General features: G+C 37.1%; 1 protein-coding gene across 5 annotated transcripts; it reads left to right on the forward strand.

Moving 5' to 3' along the window:
- The first annotated feature begins 6,239 nt into the window (after positions 1-6,239).
- Positions 6,240-14,872, forward strand: GPR85 (G protein-coupled receptor 85). Of its 5 annotated transcripts, none has more exons than XM_053218202.1 (4): positions 6,240-6,531; positions 6,981-7,615; positions 7,753-7,894; positions 9,003-14,872. In XM_053218202.1, the coding sequence occupies exon 4, from the start codon at positions 9,173-9,175 to the stop codon at positions 10,283-10,285; it is 1,113 nt and encodes a 370-aa protein (XP_053074177.1). In that variant the 5' UTR covers positions 6,240-6,531; positions 6,981-7,615; positions 7,753-7,894; positions 9,003-9,172; the 3' UTR covers positions 10,286-14,872. The 5 variants fall into 5 exon arrangements, with proteins under 5 accessions (XP_053074177.1, XP_014922829.1, XP_014922833.1 ...); XM_015067343.3 differs by having other exon boundaries at positions 7,777-7,894; XM_015067347.3 differs by having other exon boundaries at positions 7,780-7,894.
- Positions 14,873-17,635: the final 2,763 nt, after the last annotated feature.

The following is a 17,635-nucleotide window of genomic DNA, read 5'->3' on the forward strand; positions in this document are numbered from 1 at the left end:
GCCTGTATCCAGGACATATCTGAATGAGTAAATACCTAATTGATGGAGAATTTTTAATTTCATATGATAGAGTTGTTGTTTTTAATTAACTGACTAGATTTACTGTGAAAGAAATGAAAGAAACCCATGATTCCCTTGAAAGAAACCTGCTAAAAAAAAACAAAAACAAAAAACAAAAAACAAAACAAAACAAAACAAAAACTGGAGCTTAAAAAGAGCCATGGTTGTCAAGGGATTTAATATCAGCCAGACAAAATGACAGCAGTCCTGCCCTTGTATACCGGCAACGTGATAGTAACTAAAGCAGACACTACACTAGCTAATGCCACCAGAAATTGCTACATTAAGGATTCTCACAGGAAAACAAATTATTTCCCTGGAGGCTTACTACTGGTCTTCATCCCTCCAGCTTATTTAAGACAACTGCTTGCCCAAACAATCAGCAACTGCTTCTCAAAATGTTAGAATCATACCTCTATTCTACAGTTTTAATTGGGATTAGATGATATGAAATCCATAGTCAAACATATTTCAAGTATTAGAATTCTTGGCATAGAAACACTTCCACATCCACCTCTTAAGCCTGTTCACCGGCCCAACTCTATGCAGCACAGTAACATTCCAAGAGATGATGGGTAATAGCCAGAAGTACAAATTATAGAGTTTGTAGACGTAAGGTATGTTGTATTTTGAGTCTTTATAAACAAGGCTCACATGTGTCATAATACATGCATACAACAGTATTCCTTATACTCCATGGAAATGCTTAATGATCCCTCAACAATACCCACGCCAGAAAACAACTGCTGTAAATCACATACCAACTGCCAATACAAAACTCCATAATTCTAGATCAGGTAAAGGAGAAAGGCAATCCTGACCAGGTTCTTCTACACAGTGAAATTGTGTACACCCAGCCCTAGTCATCACTGCCTTCTGAAAATGAGCTACCGTCCTGTTTCAAGTTGTTGGAATCATTGTCCTATGTCCTCCTTGTTCCAGAGATTATAAACTATCATCAGCTCTGGCCTTTGTTCAAGCTAAGAGGACTTAAAGAGTGATTTGGCTCGTAGCTTTTTTATTGTATTCAATTAGTAAGATGAATCAGCACTATTTGATACAAGAACTTCTTATATTCAGCTCTAATTTATGCTTGGTAAAGAAGGGAAAGAAATATCTTCTAAAAAGAAGACAAAAAGCAAGGAATATAATCCAGATTTTTACCTAAGAGTAACATCATCCTTGTGAAGTCTTTTTTCCAAGTAGCTAACTGGCCAGTTTCTATTTCAACCCCTTTCCTGTTTGTCCTATAGATAATTGTGAATAACCCATAGGCAAAACTAGAGCAGAGGGTATTCATCATTTAAGATTTTCTTTTTTATATTATTGAGCTTTTTTACTTCTGTACTGATAAATGACTTTCAATTTTGTTTTCAGCATATACCACCCTTTTGGCTATTAAAAAACTAATTATCAGAAGTCCTAAGCCAGATAAAAGCTGCAGATATTATGTCACATACCTGAGCACCAGGTTAGGGACTCAAAGCATAAAATATCTGCCCTCGGCTTACAATCTGCATGGGAGTCATTAAGTTACTAGAAACTGGTCTGAAATTACTGAATAGTAAGCCAAATAAGGAATCATGTAAATTCTAATGTAATAAAGCTAAGAAGCAAACAAAATTCCCACAAATCCAGAGTAAATCCTTGGCCAAGAAAACTTTCTGCCCATAACATAAATACTTATCCCAAGCTTATTAAATTAAGAAAAAAATAAGAGTTCACTTGGAGCCTGTGTCATTGTTTTTTATTTCATTTTCTTTTATATCCTTCTCATAGTGCCCAACACGCACACTTTATGTGGTAGATTTATAATCACACATTCAAACAAAAATGTGTGGAGTGCCCTCTCTGTGCCTGGTTCTGTTTGGGCACCAGGGAGGAACAGGGCAAACAAAATAAGACAACATCTGTATTCTCGTAGGGTTCATATTCCAGCTGAGACTAAGAGTTTGCTAGGTGACTGAAATAATGCTGTCCCAGAACTTATTCTTAAATCCTTTTTCATGTAAAATCAGGCAGGTAATATCACACTTTTACTCTTAACAAGTGTTAACCAAGTTTAATTAGTAACCATGTTTTTGAGATATGGGAATTTTGTTTTGTCTTTTGAAGGATTACTCTGTAAAGAGAAAATTATGAAGTTTAAAGAATTAGGAGAAATGAAAGTAGAAGAGCTAACCAGAAAATCAGAATGCAGGACTGGACAGTTAATATGGGAAGCTCTTAAATTAGAATTTAAATTAACATTCTTTACTTTCAGCCATGTTTTAATTATGCCCATTTGTCAAAAAGCTAAACACCACAAAAGCTTAAATAACCATAATCTGCTCATATTATCATATAACTGGTGCTCATAATAATTGTCTTAATGCACTGTAAGACTGAAGTAACCTCTGAATAATCAAAGAAAAAATGTCCTATATGTCCTGAGTTTTAAAAATTATATTGCATTTTTATTCCGTGAAAATTTACAATCCACGTAAAATATGTATGACTCTCCATTAACCTGAATATTAAGTTAAATTTTCCATTCCTTAATCATTTTACCAACACTTACTTTGCCTTCCCATCTCTTCCCAATACATATTCACACACGCAATCATACACACACTCATACACACAAACACACACACACACACACACACACACACACACACACACCACCCACTCTCAAGCCACACCCACACAGGTCACTTTGCTTTTTTCATGGTTAAGACTGACTTCATTTAAAAAAAATAAAGGTAAAAGGTAATGAGATTCTTTCAAATATTTTAATAGAACAAGGCTTTTGATAAAAGCACTGAAGTTTTACCAGACATTAGTAGGGAAACTTGCATTTGCTGTGTTCATTCAGGGTATCATATTTAAATAATGTATAATAGAAGAAGAGTTTTAAAGACTTCTAGAAGAAGAAGGCATGCTATACTTACTTAAATAACTATCACTTGGTTCTTAAAACATCAAGGGAATTCATTAAAATCTTTATCATCAAGATACTGCTGTCATTAATAGCAAAATATTTCTTAGCCTGACTTTATAAATCTTTAAGTCTGCACCCCTCACTTATTAATCCCTTGAGTCTATGACACTGATGTTCCTCCTTCTCAGTTTTTCTGTTTCTGATTCTTCCATGTACCTTCCTGTTTCTTAAATGCAGGCATTCCCTTCATTTTTCAGTTTTCCGAAAGGAAGGAGAATGGGCATGTGGGTTGTTTTGTTTGTTTGTTTGTTTGTTTTTGGTTTCTTGTTTTTTTTATCTATTTACCTCAACCTTCTCTCTCAACAATATATTCCTTGGCAATGTCGCCCAACACTTACCCTAGCTCTGCCATCATCTCTGGGTACTTCCTAAATTTGGGCTCTTCACTTCCAACCACATATATGACAACAATACTCGAATGTTCCACCAGCATTTCACATTCAATATGTCTAAAATTAACTCAGAATCTTCCCTACCAAACCAATGCTCTCTTTTTTAACTTATGCTCTCCCAGTTAATGGTGTCTCCTCCCAGCTCCCCAAGCTCCAGACCTTAGATTACTTTGCAATCTCCTTTGCTTCCCTTTATTTAATCACTTGATTAATATATATATATATATATATATATATATATATATATATATATATGGCTTCTACTTCCTCTTAACAATCAGATCCACCCCTTTGTTTCTGTTCATCCCACACCCTCCGCTTGTACCATCAGGCTTTCCCTACATTGATGCAACAACCTGCACACAGGTCCTATCTTTTGATTTTTCATTTCTTGCAAGATCTAGCACTATGACTCCTACAGAGTAGAACCTCAACAAATATTTGTTAAAAGAATTCAATAAAGGAATACATTTTCAGAAAGAAGGGAATGGTCAGCATAAAGGTCAGAGAAGGTAAATCACTAGATTTTTAAAAGCCTGGATCTTAAATTAAAGAGAAGGTCTTAGAGATGCTAGCCTTAGAATTAAAAATGAATTATATTAACACTTTGAAACCTGTTTTGTGACAGAGTAGAGAGAAAAATCCAACAAATGAACTTTTTAGCATTTTGGAAAGGAACATGCCAGATTCTTAATCTTTATAAAACTCATTAAAATTCTGAAGAAATCTCACTGTTTGAGGTGTTCGCCATTACAGTGATTCCTAACTCCCGAGGCACGATATTTAAAATCTGGTGGCAGTTTTGGGGTCTAGAGTATTCTTTCACAATGTTGTTCCCCAAGTAGGTGGAGCACAGAGCCCTTGAAACCCTGTTACTTAGATGTCTCTATGAAAAAGGTCAATTTTTGCCACAGACTAGGAGGTGAAACCCATTATCAAAAGTAAATACATAATCTCCCTTTCTGTTGGTCACTTTTTCCAGGTTAGTGAATTTTTTAAATAAGTTCTTAGAAAATGTTTTTATGTAAGTCCCTAATGGGAGCCTTTCTTATCAAAATAACTTCCAGAACATTTATAAAAAGTCTCTTTTTCATGCATAGTTTTAGATTTTGGTATGAATTGAGAGTACCAGACATATATGTTTTTGAAGTTTTAAAGAAAAGCTTTCAGTGGGAAGGGCAGCACTTTAAATGAATGATTAAAAAATCTTTTCTTAGAACATTTTATCCTAGCCTAACTTCTCTGCATTTGTCAAGGATTGGTTACTCCCTGACACACTTTTTTACATAAACAATGCGTGGAACAAAAAAACCATATTTGCCCATCATGAGATGTGCATCACTTGGAAAGATCTGATGTGTCTGTCTAATTTTGAGAAGATAATCGGTGCTTTAAATAAAATTGGGTGTATTTATTATAAGAACCAAATTAAGCAAATTACATTGGTCTTCCTAATGCACTGATCAATTAGAGTTAATGTAATATGCCAAGAACTTGAAAACCTTTAGACTCCTTCAAACCCAGGTGTATAATATTTCGCTGTGGTTTGTTCTGTCCCTTTACTCCTAACGTTACAATTTTTCTAGGTTTGGTGATGTAAGAAACGAAAACAAAATTAGCTAAGAACAAGTAAGGTTATAATCTGACCCATCTGAAGCAACAGCTTTACATTTAAGAATTTATAGATGATATGAAATTTTGTCAGCTGTTAAATACATTTTTAAAAATTCCTATTGATTGAAGATGCAGACTTCCATGTTTTCTCCAGTGGAGTTAATGAACTGAATGGAAAATATCTCATTAATATCTTGAGCCCCCTTGTGAGGCAAGAAAATGACACTCTCATCTAACAGCTGGAAAAGCTGAAGAACTAGTGGATGAAACTGCTCTCAATTGCAAAGGAAAATAATAGTTCTAATACCATACCCTGAGATGTAGATATGAAAGAATATTGCATACACACATACTCCCTCTCTTATTTTTAAGGAATCAATACCTGCATCTTAAAGTCTAAAGATAGTTAAACCCTTGGATCTTGGCCCTATACCTTTTGGCAGAGTAAATTATTGCCTCATGGCCTGGCAGTGCAGTTGCCCTTTTAATTTACTTTTAAATAGCTTTTCCCTAATCCATAACTAAGATCTGGCCAATCATGATTCTTCAGTAAACTTTTTAAAAATATCTTATTCTAAAGATATTTTAACTGTAAAATTTCAGGAAATAATAACTCTTTGCAAGGTACATTGAGACACTAATCGGGAAGTAAAACAGAACAAATTTGCTTTGATTTGTAGTTTCACAAAAATGAATTTGACATTTCACTTAAAATTTGCAAACCATCATATAGTTTTGCACTCTTCTGAATTTATTTGTTTTGCAAAAAAGTGGAATGTTTCACTTGAATGGAAATGCCCTTAAGTTACTTCCAGTATTGCTGTAGGATTGATTTTTCTAGGTTAAGGGAATGCAAAAGTTAGGTGTTTTATATTCCCCCTTTTTTTTTTTTATCTTTTTAAACAAATCATTATCTTTTTTTCTTAAATGGGTTTAGGACATCCCCAAACAAATCAGGAAAATGTAACATCATTTCACTATTACCAACATAGGGCTTTGTGTAATGACTGTGACACCATGACAGTGAAGTATTCATTTTTAAGCTTTAAACAGAGAAGGCTTTACCTCAGTGTGTCCAATAGAAATACAATATGTAAATTAACCCATATTATCTGTATGCTGATTGGCTTGAGTTCCCCCGAATGTCACAATCTCACCACCCAGCAATGAGGTATTTTACTGCTGTCTGGAGATCAAATTATTACTGTAGAGAAGGTCTTTATTTTTCTGTTTCATTAACAGATTATTATAAAGCAATAAGCAAGCGGGAGGAGAAGCAGACGTTTCACACTGGGAATTGATGAAAGCATATCTGTTCGTTTTTTGGAGGTGGGGAGTTGTTTAAAATCTTATAACACCCCCACAAACAAAACTCTTCGGAAATGGTAAAATAAGGAAATGCATGATTCCAGAGACATCCCTAAGCACTCAGTTGTCAGGCTATGTGGTGCCTTGTGATATCATCGGACCTTTTGGATGGGTGTAAGTTTTATGAATTCGTTATATTCCTAGTATTTTTCTTCTGTAAAAACAAAGGGGGAGGGAAAGGAAACTCACACACACAACTGCTTTGACATTACCAATGTATTGGTCAGCAGTACTTGCAAGAAAGAAAAAGAAAGGCTGTTGCTTGGTGGGGTGGAATGCAAGGAATAGTCACTTAAAATTTTTGTAAACCTGATTCTATCATCATATTCGTTATGGTAAAATGCATGTAAATCATTTTGCAGTTGTCCTCTGAACCTAGCTTCTCCCTACTTAACACATATTTGCGTGCATTTGAGAATAGAGGATGACTAACAAAGACAGGGCTGCCCCTAACCTGCTTTCTTCCCTCCTTCCCCATTGACAAGATTTTTCTTGACTGCGCTTTTAAAAATATATATATTTAATTTCTATTTTTTCTTTCTTTCTTTCTTTTTTTCTCCCAGCTAACCTGCAAATGCAAAGGTCAGCTGAGGAAATCATTAAAGAGGAATTCTAAAAGAAGCTTCCAAAGCGTTGGACCACCCTAAAAGAGAAAGGAAGGAAATGTTCGGGGAAGGCTAGGGTTCCGGGTAGCTGAAGAAGGGGGCGAGCGCCCCCGACACCGTGGCTTCTCCCGTCGCTGCCCTAAGGGAACAGGGTGGGCCTGAGGTCCTGAACAAGCCTTTCCAAGCCCCCACTTCAAATGTGGGGAGGGAAAAGTTCAGAAGCAGCCACAAGGGGATAAAAGCCTCATTTTGCCAGTTCAACAGGACAGGACATCCAATAAACAGGGCCAGCTCTGGAAACGGGTCGAGGCTCCCGTTAGCTCCACAGAGCCCGAAGCAGCCCCTGCCGCCGCCCTCGCCGCCCTCGCCGCCGCCGCCGCCGCCGCCGCCGCCGCCGCCGCGGCCCCTGCGTTACTGGGGGAGACGGTGCCGCTGCGACAGGGGAGGACGCGGCTGGAGCTCAAGGAGGCTCCAGCGCGCAGGCGCCGCCGAGCCCTGCCTGGATGCTCAGTCAAGGCACTAAGGCAAAAAAAAAAATCAGCAATTTATAGAAAGAAGAAGCTATAGTCTGTCGGGATATCCAACACCAACAGGTAGGAGGATATACTCTCGGTTAAGTTTTGGGGGAGGGGGGCGCACAGTGTTGATGAAACTGCAGGTTCACCGGCACCGAGCCCTCCCTGAGGTTTTTTGTTTTTTGTTTTTTTGACAATAAACTGCATAATGGAAGTACATTCAGACAATGCATCTTCAGTAGGGCTTATTGAGAGCTCCATTTCTGGAAAGCGTTGCAAGACTGAGGAATATCAGACTGCGAATCACCGGGAACAGTTCCCTTGCAGCACAGAAGCAATCTCTCTCCCCATCTTCGCGTATGTAATGCATGTCTCTCTCCCCCTCCCCCTCCTCCACCCCACATTATAAATCCAGGGGTGGCGGATTTCAGGTTTCGTAATGTTGCATGATGTGATCGGTATTTACCCGGGGATGTACCGGTGGGGAAATTAAAATCATCGAACGCAGTTTTGCCTGGGCTTCCATCAGCATATTCCGGGCTAGTGAGAAGTGGCAAAGGGAACATGCTTCTTGGGAATAACAGAGGAAGCCGATTTTCCTGGTGTGGCTCTCAGGCACCTAGGAGACAATGTGCATTTTGTTTGAAAATGAAGCCATGCGATTTGCCACAAAGATTATCAGTGTAAATAGGAAAGGCTTAATTGCCCAAGAAATACAGGTTCATGTTAAATTCATTTGAATCCAGGCAGCCAAGGTTTACAAATGGAAGTGCATTATTCCTCTGGGTGTGTTTCCCTGGCCAATATTTACATTAACCATTTTTAATAATCATGTGGGTTTAAAAGAGAAAAGATTTACCAAAAATGGGGGGTAGGGTGTGGAGGAAAAGACAAAAGATTAAATCACATCATATCCTGGATAAGTTCCTGTTAATTTCGAAATCTAGTGTTGAAATTATGCTTTAAGATGAATCAACAAATACTCTTACAATGTGCAGCATGAATAGTGGCACTTGAGTTAAAAGACATATTTTGCAAGGGCTCTTTGGATCCATATCAGCAGAAAAGCTCCCTGTAAAACACTGACAGATACTAACAGGACTCAAATAAATGTAGGTATTCTCATCTCTGTCTCCTATTAGCAATCTTGTAGATTCCATTGCAACATTAGTGATTAATTCCTGGACTGGCATATTTTATGATTGTGGAACATTTTATTCCTTCTGTCTTAAAATACCCAATCAAATTTATGTTCTCCAAAATGGGGACATTTTTAAATTCATCTAGTTCAGAAAACTAAACCAGCCAATTCTCTGAAATCTCAAGCAAAAATAGTTACTAAAGCAAATAATATTATTCAAAATTAAAACTTTATTTGCTTCCCCATAAATGAACAGCTTTGTGTTAGCACTGCCTGACATCATTACTTGTTAACTTAAGAACTGATAGCTCATTTTTTTTCCAGATATTCTGATGGCAAATCAAATGGAAGAAAAGAGGAAGCATGACTGCAGATCGCATCAATTCTCTTTGTGGATTACATTTTCACTAAAATGTATGGATCTATCTTTTCCTTGTTCTTATATCTAGATCATGAGACTTGACTGAGGCTGTATCTTTATCCTCCATCCATCTATGGCGAACTATAGCCATGCAGCTGACAACATTTTGCAAAATCTCTCTCCTCTAACAGCCTTTCTGAAACTGACTTCCTTGGGTTTCATAATAGGAGTCAGCGTGGTGGGCAACCTTCTGATCTCCATTTTGCTAGTGAAAGATAAGACCTTGCATAGAGCACCTTACTACTTCCTGTTGGATCTTTGTTGTTCAGATATCCTCAGATCTGCAATTTGTTTCCCATTTGTATTCAACTCGGTCAAAAATGGCTCTACCTGGACTTATGGGACTCTGACTTGCAAAGTGATTGCCTTTCTGGGGGTTTTGTCCTGTTTCCACACTGCTTTCATGCTCTTCTGCATCAGCGTCACCAGATACTTAGCTATCGCCCATCACCGCTTCTATACAAAGAGGCTGACCTTTTGGACGTGTCTGGCTGTGATCTGCATGGTGTGGACTCTGTCTGTGGCCATGGCATTCCCCCCAGTTTTAGATGTGGGCACTTACTCATTCATTAGGGAGGAAGATCAATGTACCTTCCAACACCGCTCCTTCAGGGCTAATGATTCCTTAGGATTTATGCTGCTCCTTGCTCTCATCCTCCTAGCCACACAGCTTGTCTACCTCAAGCTGATATTTTTTGTCCACGACAGAAGGAAAATGAAGCCAGTCCAGTTTGTAGCAGCAGTCAGCCAGAACTGGACTTTTCATGGCCCTGGAGCCAGTGGCCAGGCAGCTGCCAATTGGCTAGCAGGATTTGGAAGGGGTCCCACACCACCCACCTTGCTGGGCATCAGGCAAAATGCAAACACCACGGGCAGAAGAAGGCTCTTGGTCTTAGATGAGTTCAAAATGGAGAAAAGAATCAGCAGAATGTTCTATATAATGACTTTTCTCTTCCTAACCTTGTGGGGCCCATACCTGGTGGCCTGTTATTGGAGAGTTTTTGCAAGAGGGCCTGTAGTACCAGGGGGATTTCTAACAGCCGCTGTCTGGATGAGTTTTGCCCAAGCAGGAATCAATCCTTTTGTCTGCATTTTCTCCAACAGGGAGCTGAGGCGCTGTTTCAGCACAACCCTTCTTTACTGCAGAAAATCCAGGTTACCAAGGGAACCTTACTGTGTTATATGAAGGAGCATCTGGAAATCTTTAGCCTTGTGAAACACTAACCTTCTCTGCTAAGCAATTGTGGCCTGTAGCCATATCTTGAGAAGAAAATCAAGAAGGGGATCAGCAATTATAAGGATTTGGGCAACATTCTGCAGTCTTTGCAATAGTTCACCTATAATCCTATTTTAAATCTCAGAGTGATCCTGCTGACTGCCGGCGAAGGTTTGTAATTAAGAAAGGACTGAACCACTGCCCTAAGTTTCTTTACGTGGTTGAAAACTAGATAATGAAAGTAGCAGGTGCTAAGTATCAGTGCTAAATGCTGTGTATATCACTACTTATGAAAAAAAAAACATCAAAAAAAAAAACCAATTAGCATTGGACATCTTAATAAATTAAGTTGACATGAGGTAAATGTGTTGATAAAAACTAATTTTAGAAGTTTGAAGACTTTAAAACATTTCATACTATTATTGTTTTGCAAAGACTAAAATATTTGGGGACTTAAAGTACTGTAATCCACTAAAGACGTGCCATGAATTATTGGATTATCACACTTTAAAAAATTCGCCTTGTAAGTTTTGGGGAGCATTCCAAAGCAGTATATTGGTTCCAATTAGAGTTTACTCTTTTTTTTTTTGTATTAATACATTACTATTTCTAAATGCCACTTTCCTTACCTACTAGTGAAATTGCTAGCATTGAACTGTACTATGTGGTTTTGGTTGATTTGGTATAAAGTTTTTCCAATTCATTTATATTTTACAAATGCTAGATATTGGTCTGGGAGGCAACATTAATGGTACCAACTGGTCACAACTGAACAGTTTTAATAATGCAGAATAAACACATGTTGCCTTAAAGGGTTATCTAGTATCTTTCATCTTATTTAGCATTGGAGCAAATAGTCAAGGGAAATCGAATTAGTAACTGGTCATGGTCATGCAACTGGAAGTGCATGGACGATCATTTAATACTCTTTTTCCTTTTTCCTCACATGGTTTGAAAATTAAGGTGCACATCACTGGGATAATGAGATTTTCTTCCGAGGTGTGCTACCCATTCTAGTGTGTTCTAAGAAGCGGGCAGTTGATGTATGTTTATATTTTGAGTCAGCTGTCAAGGGGAGACCACAGCCTTAGTATGACATCCTGCACAATTTGTGAAGCGTTTATTCTACTGAAGGCACAGTCTTGTTTCTACTTTCTGCACATTCAGTGTATTGGTCGTTTAAATTATTTCAGTTTTAACTTGTGAAAGCTTATAATATGATTTCTGGTATTTTAGAAATACATTAGAGTCTGTGAGTCTCATTCTTTAAGATACAGATGTGTGAATTTCAATATAAAGTTGCATTTGCCAAAATTTACCCGTGTAGCCTGTTACTTTCCTTGGGATAAATTTTACATTTTTGGCAATTAACAATTTCTTTTGACCTGGGAGGCAAGCACAAACTAGGAAGGCTAGCTTTATTATGGTTTTGCTTTTTGATTTTTGTAGCTATTATATTTTTGAACTGGAAATGCAGGAGTAATAGGGAGCATAAAGCTGATAAACTGACAAATAGTATTATCTACAAAAGCATTATCTGATAGTTTATCGTGATTACCCTCTATTTATTCTCTTATAAGGCAGTAATATTTAGAAATATATACCTGCTTAGTTGATTGGTTCATAATTTGAATATAAAAATATCACATTTTAATTTGGATCATAGGAGAAATTTTGGGTTCTAAATATATAACATCTAAGAAGAATAGCTTACGATAACATTATGACAAAACCAGAAAACTTATTGTTTTTGTTTTCCATTGTTTTCATTTGTTTGTTTTTGTTTTTGTTTTTGCCTTTTGGTACTTGAAAAATAAGATTAGGAATGTAATGGAATAGAATTCTTTATTGCTACAGTACTTCTGTAAAGAGAATATCAATATAAATATAAATAAGGAAAAATAAATCACTGGAATGTCTCAATGATATATGCAACTATTCAGTTTTGCTCATATAAGGACAGCTCAAGCCATGATTTAGCAAGCACTGTGTTTGACCTCATTTTACTTTATACCAAAGTTGGTCAGATCTGAGACAAAGTTTAATGTACAACAGTGAGTTGAATCTAGCAATAAAGGCCCCTCGTTGGTACTAAAATCATTATCCAAAATACAGTAAAGGAATGTTATCAAAAGATATTCTGATAACATTATGTTTCCAACTCAAAATAATTTATAGTAGAAGCATAATTACAATGATTGTATTTATAGAGAACTTTGCTTACGGGGTCAGATATCACCAGCAATCAGTAAAACAGTCAGCAATTGTCCTGCAGCCAGAGATCAGGTTTTATTACTACTTGCCTCCATAACATAGACAAGAAAACTGAGGCATATATTAAAGGTGGGGGATTGAAGAGTCAAGAGCAAGAGCCAAGTGAGATTGCCTGACTCCACCTAGATATTTGGAATAACAGATTCCAACCCCTTTGGTAAGTGATCAGTGAATAGTACAGAACCATAGTGACTTTCATTTGAGCCTACTTTTGACTAACTTGGCATTTCAAGTCAAGGGGCAAGCAGTAGGTGAGATACATCCCCAGTTAATCAAGGCCATTCGTAAGTCAATGAGTAATGGCAGCAGTCATATAAAAAGTCTGCTTCAGTAGTATCTTAATGACCAAATCACATTATCTATTTTGGCACCCATTCCAGTATTCAATACTTAAAAATAGTTGGTAACTAATCCAACTTGAAAATATTACTAATCTTCAACCCCTAAAAATATTCCCACTTGGGGAGTTCAACTTCCCTGTGAGAAAGGCTCATCATCAATAATAATGTGTCCCTCTTGGACTAATCACGTCTGAGCTGACAGTCTTTAAATTGTTTTCCTTAATAGTGGTGATATGTTTGCATGAATGTGTCTATACTACCTCATCTGGTTCCTTTGGTGCACAGTGGATTTATTTGTGAGAAGCCTGGTTGGAACCAGGCATTCAGTCTGTGACTGTGGAATCCTATGCAGATATTAACTGAGACAGAAGGAGGTGAGTAACTTGCCCAGTTTTCCACAGAGGCCCCATTTAAATAACATAAAATTAACCAAAGTAATTAGAAAAAAATTATTTGTAGGACAGCCTATTGACTGAATCACCTTCAAGTGTTAGCTGGATGGATTTCAACACCAGCATTTTTCACAGGTTAGCTGATTTGTCATTGCTCGCACACGGATATGGCTACTTATCCATTTACCTCTACTTCCATGAATGCTACCTGAATTGCTTATTAATTTATTTATTCATTCAACAAATATGTATTGGACACTGGGCATGGTGCTGGGAGCACAGTGGAAAACAAGACAGAACAGTCTCTCATGAAGATTTCTTAGTCTAGTGGGAACAATTAAACATGTAGTACCAACAAGTTACAAGTGTTACGACAGTAATCATTTCTAAGATGGACTTGGTATTAATGGCCATTAATAGACTGTTCTCCATTTTTCCTTCAGTGCCTTACCTCCTATCTTTTCCCAGTATTCCTTGGGATCTTTTTATATATCATATTCCCTCTATTCAGAGGGAACCTCCTGTTCTGCTCACACTTCATTTAGATGAACCACCATGTTACTTTGGGAACCTGAGTTCCCACGTTTTTAATGCCAAATACACAAAATAACAGCAAAACCTGAGTGTTAAAGTTACTCCTATGTCCTGACTGTCCACTTCCACAAGTGAGATATTTCAGTTCCTTCAAGAAACATGGAGGTGTCTTTTCTTACATGTTCATACTTTCCCACAAGGTAGCTATGAGGATGCCTGGGTAAAGTGTCATCAAAGAAGGCGCTAAGAAGCCAATTCCTGGGGCTCTCCCATGGTGCTCAAGCAACGATGGGAATAACCTGTGAAACAGGGTATATATTCTTTATTGTTAAAGCATGCCACTGCGAAGTTTCTAATGCTCCTTATTGTAGATACCATAAGACTCCCTAACCCCATAATCTGAAAAGTTTGTTTGGCCTCCAGAAGTTATTTCTATTGCAAATACAATTAAACATAATTACAATTATAGAGACCTATTTCTTTTCAGCTAAGCCATGTAATAGTGAGTTGTGTTGTTATGAGGATTACTGTAGGACAGTTTGTAAATAGAACCAAAACTTCTTCTGTGTATTCACCATTAGATAAATTTACTTTGTTCCAGTTTTTTTTTTTACTCTACAGTGTTATTTAAAGAAAAACACACACACACACACACAAACAGTTTATATGAATTCCATATTTAAAAAGAAAGGAAAGAAAAGAAGATGATAAATGGTAATGTTTCAAATACTGGTTAAACACATTAATTAAGGTAGATGGTTGCCACAATTGTGGGTTATTTGCAATTCCAAAATCTTGTGAGTTTGTTTTTCTATGTAAAAATACATCATTTTCATGTTTGTTAATATTATCTTCTAAGTGTTTTGAATGGAAATTGCAGGGTCTACCAGGATAATTGTTTATTGCTGACTTTTTTATTGTTGTTATCAAATCTGGGCATGCTAGTGTTCTGTAACTTCCCCCAATTCCCTCAGAAACTCTTTTTTAAACCATATTAAAATGATAGAATTGCTTAATTTTGAGGCACAGGTTCATAATTAGCCTAAATAGTGGTTAAAATGAAGATATTATTTGTAGATGACTGGGATTATATTTGCCATAAGTCAAACAGTCAAATAAGTTAAAGGTTTATTGAGAACTCGGGCAACAGAGGGAGAATTGTTTTTTGTTTTTATTTATTTATGTATGTTGGCTAACTGTTTGCCTTATACTGCAATGTAACAGGTTCTAAAAAATGTATTAAGACCAAGAGGCTTTAACTTTATAAAAGGCCTTATTATATAAATAAGGCCTAGTTTTTAAAATGGAGAAGGAGCTTTTATATCATCTCCTTTCTCCAAAGGGATGATGTCCATTAGCTGCTCAAACCTTTTGGGTTAAAAGGCTTTTAAGCCAGTTTTCCTCCCACCAGATCATGAAGTTAATACAAGGGCTGGAGTCCTATAAAAGCCCCGGAAGAAAGCAAAGAGATTATGTTTTCCTCTCAGCAATTGTAGAAAAAGGCCTCAAAAAAAGCTACAGGTGGTTTGGGGCTTGGAATTACTCACACTTGACATTCACAACCAGCCCATAATTCCTTCTGATGCCACTGGACAACATTACCCTCTGAAAGACATAAGTTTTTCAAGGTTAACTTGAAGTGGAAAGCAGTTCTTTTTTTTTTCCTCTGTTTGCTTGGAAAATAATAGATTCTTGACACAAAAATTAAAATTTATGCTGTAATGCACGTCTTGGTTTATGGGGTTTTGAATAGACAATAAAATAACATTTAACTTATACAGGTTTTCAGGATTATGGGATGAGGAAGTATTATAATACTTTGAAAAATCTATTCTAATATTAAAAAACTTTAAAGCTGAATTGACAGTCAAGCTTCAACTAGCTAAAGTTAATTAGTTGTTTCTTCTCATAGCTTTAAGAAAGTAAAGATCTGACTAGATGAAAGAAGAGCTTGTCTGTTTCTCCTCCATCAGAAAAAAAAAAATGTTGAATTGGGAGAATGCATTTTCTCCAGGGGAAAAAAGAATTTGGGTCATTTTTGGTAAGCATTTTTCTTAAACATAATTCAACAGTCATTTGTTGTGTACCTACTGCATGTACAAGCCTGGGCAAGTTACTTAACTTTTCTATGCCTTATCAAGAAAAAGGAGATGATAGTACAAACGTAGTGGAGTTATTGAGAGGATCCAGGCAGTCCACCCTTGTGAAGCCCTTAGGAGAGAGTCTGGCATCTTAAATAAATTTTACTTTTTGCTGGCTCCCGCATAGTTCACCATCTAGCAGCAGAGACACAAACAAATTATGAGACAATGTGATAAGTGCTGTGAGGGAGGCATGTGAGGTAAGCGTTAAAGAAACACAGACAAACAATTATCTCTGTGAAGATGGCAGAAGGAAGGTGAGACGGAAAAGGTGGCAAGTGAACTCAGTCTTGAATGATCATTTTAATTTCATCTGCTCGATAAAGTTGGAAGAGCCATTTCAGACAAAGGAAATAATAAAATGAGCAAAAGGCAAAGAGAATCCTAAAGCTCGTAATGTGTTCAACATAGGAATTCACTAATCAGAGAAATTTAATGTTGCGGCTGGAGCTTAGGTCCCTGGAAGGGGAAGGGCAATGTGGTGTAGAGGTTAAAAAAAGCACAAGACTTGAAAGTTTAAGTCGTTATTCTGTGCTTTACTAGCTTTCTGATTTCGAACAAGTTAATTAAACTCGGAGAATCTCAACTCGCTTATCCGTCATGGCAGGGGTAGGGATGCTAAGTGATAGCAACCATTATTTTTAAAGAGTTGCTTGAAGATTAAATGAGATAATATAATAAAAACAGATAAAATAATAATTTATTAACTACTATGTTCCAAAGAGTTCTAAACACTTTGCATATAGTAACTCATTTGGTTATCACAATGAGTAGGTGCTATTATTATCCATAATTTACAGATGAAGAAACTGAAGCCCAGAGAAGTAACTTACACAAATTAGTAATTGGCAAACATGGATGTAAAGCACTTAGCACAGTATCCAGTTCAGAGTGAACATTCAATAAATGTTAGCTATTGTTGCTGCTGCTGCTGCTACTGTTGATTTTCACACAATAACTAGGAAATTAGAGACTGACTAATGGGAGCTGAAATGACCACAGAAACAGAGCTGCAGCCTCAGACCTTGGCTTCACCTTGCTCTTCTCCTCACTTTCCCACCAAGAATCTAAAGGAAGCAAAGAACAGTAGTTGATTGCTTTCACAGAGGATCATATTACTGTGGAAACAGGAGAATCCATCTAATCTTTCAAAGACTTTTTAGGACATTGCTCAGATTACATCACTCAGATTTTCAACGTGGGCTGCTCCCACTGCATGGAGAGTATCTTTTAGATCTGGCTCATATCTTCAGTCCTAACTCAGTTTTGTCCCAGTCTATGTAAGTGGATGATTACCACAGTCTGGGTAAAATCCTTTCGTGGAGTCTCCCTTTGTCAAGTTTCCCTTTAAAGATTACCTTTCAAGATCACCATTCCCAACCATTTTCCAATGACTGACATTTACTTCCCTGCTCTGAAATCTTTCCAGAGACTTCCATAGCCTCTGCCTTCATAACTATACATAGTAAAGGGATAATTAATGGAGAATAATCCAATGGCAGTACTACCCCATGGATCCTGATTGCTTGGTATTCATCCATCCACAGGATCCCCACAATTTTCTGACTATTGACTCATAGTTGTTTACACACCCGGCCATCCTTCACTGCATTTTTTAAAGCTATTATTTTGCCCATT

Source organism: Acinonyx jubatus, chromosome A2 (genome assembly GCF_027475565.1).
Source record: "Acinonyx jubatus isolate Ajub_Pintada_27869175 chromosome A2, VMU_Ajub_asm_v1.0, whole genome shotgun sequence".
NCBI classification, from domain to species: Eukaryota; Metazoa; Chordata; class Mammalia; order Carnivora; family Felidae; genus Acinonyx; species Acinonyx jubatus.